Raw genomic sequence first — 10,517 nt, 5'->3', positions numbered from 1 at the left:
ACTATCTAAAATTTAGGCATTTAGTGGCAAGGTTAGACTCATGGAAAATAAGTGAAATAGTTGGGGAATAATAAAAGGATGTCTTGAGATGTTTTCAAAAGTTTCTTTTATTTTTTGGAAGAGATTAATGCCACAAAATTCAAACTTGATCAACATTTTTTTAAAATAAATTTTAGTTATCTAAACTTGATCAACATCAGGTCAAATTCTAGCCCAAGTTTGGGCGAACATTGCAAGTGGACCTAAGTGGGGATTTTTGGAGGAAACATTTTTAGAATAAAAATTGGAGAATTCCACACACAAACTCCAAAAAGTATCAGAACAAAGTACAAAAAAAAAAAAATTCAATCAACTCAACAAAAATGACTAGGTGAGAGAGATCACCAAACCCCCTCCTATGGCAGACTACCAAGCAAATCCACCAGTTGGAGATCACTCCAAATTAAGTCATAAAAAATGCGTAAACACTTAATTCCATAACAAATGATGTTTAAATACAAAATGTAACTAGTGAAAATTATATTTGAAAAGAAGAGGGAAGGGGGAATGAGTTGGCCCATACTAGTAAGCACTATACAAATACTAAGTCTTACACACATACAATTACAATACAACATAAAATTTTTACATAATTAAGTAGAGATATAAATAAAACTTTCTAGTTTATAGACTTCAACTTGCTCCTGGTGATAGGTATACTTTTCTAGGGGTGTCAATATTTGATACGACCTGAAAATCCAACTCGAATCTAACCCAAAAATTTTGGGTTAGGGTCAACCCGAACCCAAAACGGGTCGAATTCGGGTTCAACATTTTGACCCGTTTCAAAAATTGGGTCAGGTTTGAGTTAACCCTTTGACCCGAATTAACCTGATTTTGACCCGAAAACCCGATTTTGACCCTGCAACCTGAGATTGACCCAATTTTGACCTGAAAATGAGGAGATAGACCCATTTTTTACCCGAAAAAGATGAGATATACCCGTTTTGACCCGAAAACTAGCAAGCTTTTTTGTTGAAAACGAGTCATTCGGGTTGTGTCGGGTTAACCCGGACCAAAAGCAGGTCGGATTCGGGTCAGAAAAATTGACCCGTTTTCAAAAACGGGTCGGGTTCAGGTTGACCCGAATAGTGCCGGGTCAGTTTCGGGTTCGACCCGAACTCGACCCATGACCTGAAATTGACACCCCTATAATTTTCTTAGTTGTATTTTTTTATGGATTAAGCTTTGATACTTGGACCCTTCTTGTCATCTGGTACTTTTGATGCTCTTGGCGCTACACAAATAAGCATCCTTCCTTTGGGAAGAATTTCAATTGATTTGATCTTATATTAACAATTAGCTATCCAGTTGGATGAGATAGCTACCCCTAACTCCATTTAGCATTGTGAAAATGGCCTCCAAAGTGCTTCTTCCATCTAATAAGATGTTCAAATTGTGATTTGAGTCTTATTGTTCTACTTGGTCATGCCAAGCTCAAAAAGTTCATCACTTTAGGAAATAACTTCAAAAAGCCACTTGGCTCATGAATAGTTGATCAAACAAATGTAGTTATTTTTAAAAGTAATATTAGAATGATGATGGGTTTAATGTATAGTACATTAAGTTTATGATTAAATACATATATATATATATATATATATATATATATAGAAGTAGATGTAAAATGATTTGTATTATAATAGTTGGAGGAGAATATTTTTTCTAAATTCATGAGTTTGAAACACATACTTGCTATTTATCGCTCAACATCCTAAAAAAATATAATATTGAAAGCCCAATTTAACGTAATAGTTGGAAACTTTAGTTTACATCAAAGATGTCATGTATTCGAAGCCTAGTGTATTTGAGTGAGTGCGTGTATAAGAATTTGTTTATAGCTATTATATTTTGGTAAATATAGTTGTAAAAAAAATTTTAATATAAAAAAAATCGATAAAAATGATGAAAAAAAGGTATAGTTAAAGAATCTTAGCAATGATTTGGAAAACAAGCATATGTAAAAAGATAGCCCCAAATGGACCTTTATATACAAAGGGCTTATTTGGTTGTTTGAAAAAAGAATGCAGTGTAAAAGGAATGTGGAGTAAAAAAATATAATTTTGAGTTGTTTAGATGATTGTAAAAGAAATGCATGAGATTTTTTTTGTTTGGTTTGAAATAAAAATGAATGCAATGTAAATTGCGAAAAAGGTTTTGGCCAGAGCAGCCTGCGAGTGACTAGCGGTGGTCTGGTGGCCGACTGTGGCGGAGTCCACAGCGGGGGTGGTGGCCGACGATATGATGTATTTGAAAACATTCAAATATGAGGAATTTCAAATGCATTGAATTTGGACTAGACAATGAATTCATTTTATTTTAAAATTTTACGCTGCATTTCTTTTAATTCAAATGAAACATCAATATTTTTAAAATCTCTTCATTTGAAATATTCTATACCCCTTTTGCAGCAAAATAAACAACCCCTAAAATAGTTGAAACATTTATATATGTGGTATCTTATATATTTGGTACTTTTGCACACTTTCAACTACTTTACTTACTTAATTTCAAACTAATTTTGTACGCTTGAGATCAAGGAGATAGAACTTAATGATTGTGAATTCTCATGCCAACCTCAAAAAAAGGATTGAATTAAGAAAATGAAAGATATAGGAGCATTCTCGAGAAGAATTTGGAGACAATGACCGTCAGTGTTATACGGACATCGAGCACACAAATAAGTCTGAATGTGGAATATGAATAAAAACAAGAGAAATTTACATGCATACAACTTTAAACATCTTATTTACATATATAATATCCAAAATTTTAATATTGCATGCATATCACACTATATTTTTTTAATAACAAATATACCACTTATATTTCTTTCCTACCACGCATGTATTTCATTTCTACCGCTCATATTTGATATGAAAATAAATTATGAGTGGTATGTATGTAATATTAAAGTTTTAGGTGTTAAATATGTAAATAGAATAATATTATATGTATGTAAATCTCCCCCTAAAAATAATTAAGATCGGCTTACGGTACTAAAGATTAATATCGAAACCAGAAGTTCATAGTAATTATTAAGAACACAGGCCCGGCCAGGCCTAGCCAACAAAATTCACTATATTTATTAGTGTCCAAAATACCAGTCAGGTCATCGGAACCCTAACTCCCAACTGCCACCAGAAGCCTCGCCCAACTATTTACCACCAATGATCGCCACAATTACAAGATGTTATCACGATGGAAGGCTCCGCAAGCCTTAGCCCCGTACGCCTTCGAATCTCTCCTAAGCTCCCTCTTAAGCTCGCCGTCAACCGCCGCCAGCGCCGCCGTTCACGTCCACTCACAGCTCCTCACCAACGGCCTCCTTCCCCCGTCCTCCACTTCCGGCTACTTCAACACCAAACTCCTCCAACTCTACGCAGACGGCGGCGACCTCCATTCCGCCCTCCACCTGTTCGACGTTTTGCCTCACCCAAACATTTTTGCTTGGACTCCAATAATCGCTTTCCTCTCCCGCTCCGGCGATCACCAACGATGCCTATCGACTTACTCCCGCATGCGCGCCGCCGGCATTGCCCCCGACGGTTACGTCCTCCCCGTCGCTCTCCGCTCATCCGGCTCCTCACTCTTCGCCGCCGCCGCCCTCCACTCTAACGCCGTCAAGTTCGCCGCAGCTGCCAATCTCCACGTAAGCAACGCCCTGATTACCGCCTACGCCGACTCCGGTGACGTCAGCTCCGCCGGTCGCGTGTTCGTCACAATGGACGGCCGCGATCTCCTCTCATGGAACTCCATGATCTCCGCCTTCGTGTCGACCGGGTCCACCGAACCCGCGTTAGACCTGCTCCGGTCCATGCCATCCGTTGGCTATGAGCCCGACATCGTGACGTGGAACACGATATTGGACGGCTACTGCCGCGTCGGACGCTGCGCGGAGGCCGTTGAGATTTTTAACCAGATGACAGAACCCAACGTAGTGTCCTACACGATCATAATCGTCGGTCACGCCCGTAGCGGGAATCATGAGGCTGCCTTGGAGATCTTCCGCCGAATGGCGAGCGGCGGCGCTGTTCCACCGGACCAGGATACGTTATCGTGCGTCGTGGCCTGCTGCCGCCACGTGGCGGCCGTCCGGGCTGGCCGAGAGGTCCACGCATCCGGGCTGAAGACGCTGGATCCTGCTGCGTTCTACTTCTCCGCAGGCGCGGCGTTGGTTGCTCTGTACGCGGGAAGCAAGTTAATCACAACGGCTAAACGTGTATTTGACTTGATTGTTCCAACAGACCTGATGAAACTGAACGCGCTGATCGCGGGGCTTACGCATGCTGGTATGACTCGGGAGGCGCTGCATCATTTTAGGGAGATGCAGTCGCGGGGCATTGGAACCGACCCAACCACGCTAGCGAGCGTGCTGCCGGCCTGCTCGATCATCCAAGGGAAGCAAATCCAAGCTCATGCTATTAGGAATTATTGCGAACTTGCCACCGAAGTCTACAACGCACTTATCAGCGCTTACGCCAGGAGCGGTTGCATTGCAGCCGCACGATCCGTGTTCTCCGCCGCTAGTCCCGCCGGCGATGTGGTGACCTGGAATGCGATGATCACGGCCTATGGATCCCACGGGCTTGGAGAGCTGGCCGTCGAATTGGCCTGGGAAATGATACGGGCGGGGCCTCGACCGAATATCATCACATTCACGGGTGTTTTAGCTGCGTGTAGCCATGCTGGCTTGGTCGACCAAGGGTTGGAGTGGTTTGACAGGTTTAGTATTGATATGGGCTTAGCTCCGGAAATGGCGCAGTATTCCTGTGTGGTGGACATGTTAGGTCGGGCCGGGAGGTTTGAGGAGGCAGTGGGATTTATACGGAGGATGCCTTATGGGGCGGAAGCAAGTATTTGGGGAGCAGTAATGGCGGCAAGCAGAGCACACCAGAATGTGGAGTTTGGGAAATTGGCATTTGACGAGCTGTTGAAGATTGAGCCAGAGAATGCAGGGAACTATGTGACAATGGCCGGCATGTATGTGAGGGCAGGGAGGTGGGAGGAGGCAAAGATGGTGAGGAGGAAGATGGAAAGGAGATGTGTGATCAAGCCTTCTGGGTACAGTTGGGTTGAGATGGAATAATCATCGTTTTCTGGTAACACACACACACATACATTATTTAATTGTTGTTGACGTGTAATGCTTTTTTATAAGCCCATTGCTTTTCGATTTTTAAAGGGATAATTAGGAATGTGTTTGTAGATATATAAAGAGTAAATTTATTATATCCGGTCATTTTAATGTGAACATATAATCTTATATTATTTATAGAGTTTGCATAATAATTGCATATTATAGCAACTCATTTTAATGCTACCTCCTCTTGTGCGAGGTATTAGTTTCAGTGATCAAATATCTTTCTTGATTTTCTTTTTAAGAAGATTCTTTGCTTTAGGCTTAAAATTTTCATAGAACTTTATTTACACATAATCAAAGGTATTTGGTTTTACATATACATTTGGTAATCTGAAACATTCTCTTCTTGTTTATCATCTTTTTAGATAAATAAACTAAATAGTTTATCTTTTAATTTTCTGTAGAAATCTCTTGGAAATGGTAGTGGGAAGTTTAAATTATGGTTATGGAGTTGGTGATTATATTCAATGGAGTTTTGAGGGTTGAAGCTGTGGTAATTCCCAAACTTGGTCATATTTGATTTGGTTTGGCTGATATGAAATGTGGGCTTATTTCTTTGAATTTTTCCATAGAGGTGGTTGGATGATAGTGAGAACAGGTAAATAAATATATTCAGTTATGATCTAGAGCATTTTATGTTTTTTCAAAGGTTTAAGGGGGTTTAATTTTGGTTTGAACATGTTTAAGGGCAGCCAATTTTGAAATCTATTGGGATCATAAATATCATCATAGATTGGGGTTTCTATCTTAACCTTTTTTTATTGGTTCATTAGTTTGGTCATGATTACTATGATGTTCATTTCTATTATAGTTTCTATAATGATCTCTCCTAAGAAGATGATCATTCTTAGGCTTTTTCAAAAATTCTTTTTCTAGTGTAGGCAACTAGCCCAGACAATTAAGAATGATTCTGTTAGATTAGTCCATTGGACCGGTTCAGCCGGTCCAACAAGGCCGGCTTACGCAAAACAGTCGGCCTTTCGGCCTCCGGTATGCAGGAGCTGACCGCCCAGATCTGATGGAGCATTTTGGGAAAGATTTTTTAGGGATTTGAAAGGGAATTTTGAATGTAGGAACTGTTTAGAGATTTCCTTTTGAATTGTATGTATTAAATAGTTTGTTTTCCTAGGGTTAGGGCATCTTGAATTTGACTGAAATTTGAGATCTCCTAGATTTAGGTTTTCTTTTGGACTCTAGCGGCGTCTAGAGATTTGGGAGAGATCGATCATCATCTCTAATAGAGGATCAATTGTATATTGTTGTTTTTCTTCTTCTACTGGTAAATTTCAAGTGTTTTCCCTCAAATTTTTCAAAAAAATTACTATTTTTCCTGTTTTCCATTAGAGTTGTGGACTGTTTTGCTGTTTTTACCAATAGTGTTAGGTTTTACTTGAAATCTTCAAGTACTTCCTATCAGATTTGTAGGATTGACTTGAATATGTCATATATCACTTATTTTGCAATAAAATATTAAATACCATAAAAGGTGTTAACTAGTTCCAAAAAATAGAGAAGAACCTTTTTATAGATTTCAAACTCATTTTAAATTCACTAATTTCAAATATTTTGTAATCATCAAATCCTTTTCGTGATGACGACTCAAACACATTTTTCCTTCTACGCTATTATTCCAAATTAATGTATCATCTGAATTTTCCATAGAAATATCTTGAAAATGGTAGAAGGAAGCTCAAATTGTAGTTTTGGAGTTGTTGGTATTATCTCAAAGAGTTTTGAGGGCTGAAGTGTAATTCTCGAGCTAAGTCAGATTTTACCTTGTTTGAATAATTTGTAATTTGGGTTTAATTCTTTGAATATTTTCAAAAAAGCTGATTGGATAATGGTGGGAATATGTAGATAAATATATTTAGTTATGATATGGAATATTTTTTTGATTTTTCAAAAATTTTAAGAGAGTTTAATGTGAGTTTGAACATGAATAGTTAGTGTGGAAACCTTGCTTGGCTGACAACCATAGTTAGGCTTTAGGGTTTTGGGAGATGGGTTTAATGTAGGAATCAAAGGCTTTAAACTCCAAGAATGTGATAGGGGAATGTTTCTATTAATGTTCTGAGGTATTTGGTAAGTTTTTATGGGGTGTGAGTTCGTGCAAATAGGATCGAACCAAGACTAGATCCTGATTCCTCCATGTTTGCGAAGAGCTCCTATGAAGATTTTGATGGGGTTTTAGTGTGGAATGGTTATGGAAGTGTGGATAAGGTATAGTAGAAGATTGCTACAATAAGAAATAAGTAGGGTTTAAGCATAGAAAGTAGGCTACTCACCAAAGTAGCAAGAGAAAGACTACCACCAAACAAGACTTTCTTGTATGGGCATCGACCACCAAGCTTTTTTAGTTAAGTAAAACACTCAAAATTCTTCAAAGCAACATCCCCATCTCATTCCAGCAAATAAATATTTGTAGTCTTTACACAAAATCACCACACAAACATGAAGAGGGGGAAAGGGAAGAGGGGCTTGCCCCATGCTTCGAATTTTAATAGAAGTTGTAACCAACATGAAAATACTTCCTTCAAATGGATTGATCGGCCAAGCAACATTGAAAAATGTTTTTTTTTTCTTTTAATTGTGGCATTTAAATATTTTTACCTAATTTAGTTTATATTTTTTTCCATAATTGAAAATTCAAACTTAAAAATTTCAAAATCCTAAATCTTGCATTATAAAATATCAAAATATGAACTTTAAATTTTATATTTTCAAAATTTTACATATCATCACAAGCTCAAATTTAAACATACAATTTTCCTTAGCAAAATTAAAACATAGAAATGACATATAAATGACAAATCCTAAATAATTGTCTTAATCTTACTTATTAATTTCTTTTAATATGCAAAGCTTTCTCTCACAGATGTTATCCTTCTCATCTGCAACTCTTTGTATCCCTCCACCTATCATGTCACCCCAAATCCATAAACAAAAATGTTTGTTCTGTGGTCAGACGTGTTGCCCATTCTTATCCACAAATGTTTGTATTATCCCTCTACCTATGTTGCATCTTTGTTCGAATTAGAATCAATTTTCTTGAAGCTGGAGAAGCAGATGGGAACTCTAATCACCATAAAGGAAGAAGATTCCCAAGTGAGTTGAAACACAAGTGAACAGTCCCTTGGAGTTAAAATGCCTTCCCAACTAAAATGCCAATTACAAAGACTCTTATATATGCTCACTATGCTCACATTTTAGATCCATGATTTGAAATCCAGCATGAACTTTTTCTAGGGAACTGGGGATCGTCTTCTCTGGTGACTTGTGAGTCTTGATGATGGTTTTATGGATCTGTCCTCTCTACCTACCTACTCACGCTTTAGAATTGCATGCCTTCCTGTTGTTTCATCTCCTCTCGTGCTTTTGCTTATGCATTTTTCTCCGACATTTTGATATACTTCTTTAATTTCAGAGAGTGTAGAGGGCAGAGATATATGAGCGCATTGGAGTCAACCAAATTATGCATAGCGATGATGTAAGGAATGTTGTCTACCATTGAGAGAGTGTCAAAATTCTGAGTTGACTTGGACATGCATTCAACTCATCGGCAATGTCAGCAATCCAATCTTTTGAAACCTCCGCATAAAAGCTTTGATCTTTTGACTCTTCTCAGTGACATGCCTCTCTCAGTAAATTGCATTCTTCCATCTTTCTTTAGGGTTGTATGCATGTCTCCCACTTTGTTTTTTGCATATGGAATTTGGTTATATAATATAATATAGTAATTAGAAGGTTGAAGCCTCTTGTATTTGCCACAAAATCAATCGCAAGTAGAGGACATTCAATTATTCTTCTTTATAATAAGATATTGATATTTCTAAGGGAATCTTTTGCAGAAAATAACATCCAATTCCTATGATTTACTTTTTCACATCTAATTTGTATATACGCAAAGTGATGCTTTCTTTGATAAGTTTTCGTGCGACATGATTTATTTTATGGAATATTTTTTTATTAAAAGCTATATACATAACCCTGAGGAATTTCTAACATCATTTTTTTTGTTAAGACAACATATCTCGCCGGAATCATCATCAACTAATTCGAGAAATAGTGATCAAAGATCTTAAATGGGAAATCACCCAACTCCAACAACGATTGTCAAGGCTCGAATGAAGGAAAGACTCAGTCCACCTAGCCCGGGACTCTGTTTCTTGGCTTGGTTCGTTTGTAGCCCTAGTTTTGATGTCAAGGCAATGGTATCTATGCCGTAATAACAACATTACTGAATGAAAATGCAAAAATGCAAACCCTTTGTAGACATAGGTAAATTTAGTAGATCCTAATGATAATAAAAAAGTAAGAGCCAAAATGTAGTCGAAAAGCATTAGCTTACTCATTACACAAATACTACCGTTATGGGAGCGAGCATGCTTAGAAAACTCATAGCCAAGCATCTCTTCATCAGTGTTATCATCTAATCCATGGTGGTGATTGCAAGCAACAATATTATTGGCGATGGAGACGCCAACATTATTAGCGATGACAAAGAAATTACTTTGTTAGAGAAAAGAATCTCATCCATTCCTGCATTTGCACTTTTTGATTGACAAATTCTATGCCTTTTATAGCTACATCGATCATGAGTTTGTGAGTTATTGAAATTATTTCTATCTACATATAATAGAGAGAATGCATTATACTTTTTGTATAATGAATTCTTATATATATATATATAATGAAGACAAATTCACACATGCATAAAACTCGAACCCAAAATATTTTGGTTGGTAGCCAGAGCTCTTATTCAATAGACCAAGATGAGCTGCATATTTATAGATATTTTGATTTATTATACTTTCCTAATTTTTTTTAGTGTTGTTGACAATTAGAGTAGGGGTGTCAATATTTGACACGACCCGAAATTTGACTAGAAAAATTTCAAGTTTAGATCAATCTTTTTTTCAAACGGGTCGGGTTTGAGTTAAAAAATGTGACCCATTTTGAAAATCAAGCCGTGGTCGGGTTGACTCGGAAATTCAAAATCAAGCCAAAGTTGACCAAAGTCTGAGCCTGCTAGCCTTCCATTAGGATTTAGAGTTGTGTCAGGTCAACTTGCTAATCCACGTGGGTCAGATCCTCATTGCAATCTGTTTAAAATCGGGTCAATTTAGATTTGACCCGAATCCGACCCGCAGACCCATTTTAACACCCCTAAATTAGAGAATAAATTCAAAATTTTAAGTTGACTGAAATTTTTTTTTTTTTTTTTTTTTTTTTTTTGGGATTTAGTTCATTTATTACTACAGACAGTTAAATGCTTTAAACATTTAATGGAAATCATATTTGTTATATTGTATGAGTAATGATATTTTATAACTCA

General features: G+C 37.5%; 1 protein-coding gene across 1 annotated transcript; it reads left to right on the top strand.

The window, feature by feature from the left end:
- Positions 1 to 3,076: 3,076 nt before the first annotated feature.
- LOC110101596 (putative pentatricopeptide repeat-containing protein At1g03510) lies at positions 3,077 to 5,367 on the top strand. Its single transcript, XM_028699045.1, has one exon. It carries the CDS (start codon positions 3,230 to 3,232, stop codon positions 5,126 to 5,128), a length of 1,899 nt encoding a protein of 632 aa, XP_028554878.1. The 5' UTR covers positions 3,077 to 3,229; the 3' UTR covers positions 5,129 to 5,367.
- The last annotated feature ends 5,150 nt before the right edge of the window (positions 5,368 to 10,517 follow it).

The sequence above is a fragment of the Dendrobium catenatum genome, unplaced genomic scaffold (assembly GCF_001605985.2).
Source record: "Dendrobium catenatum unplaced genomic scaffold, ASM160598v2 fragScaff_scaffold_1209, whole genome shotgun sequence".
Classification (NCBI taxonomy): Eukaryota; Viridiplantae; Streptophyta; class Magnoliopsida; order Asparagales; family Orchidaceae; genus Dendrobium; species Dendrobium catenatum.
This window is presented reverse-complemented; position numbering and strand designations above follow the sequence as displayed.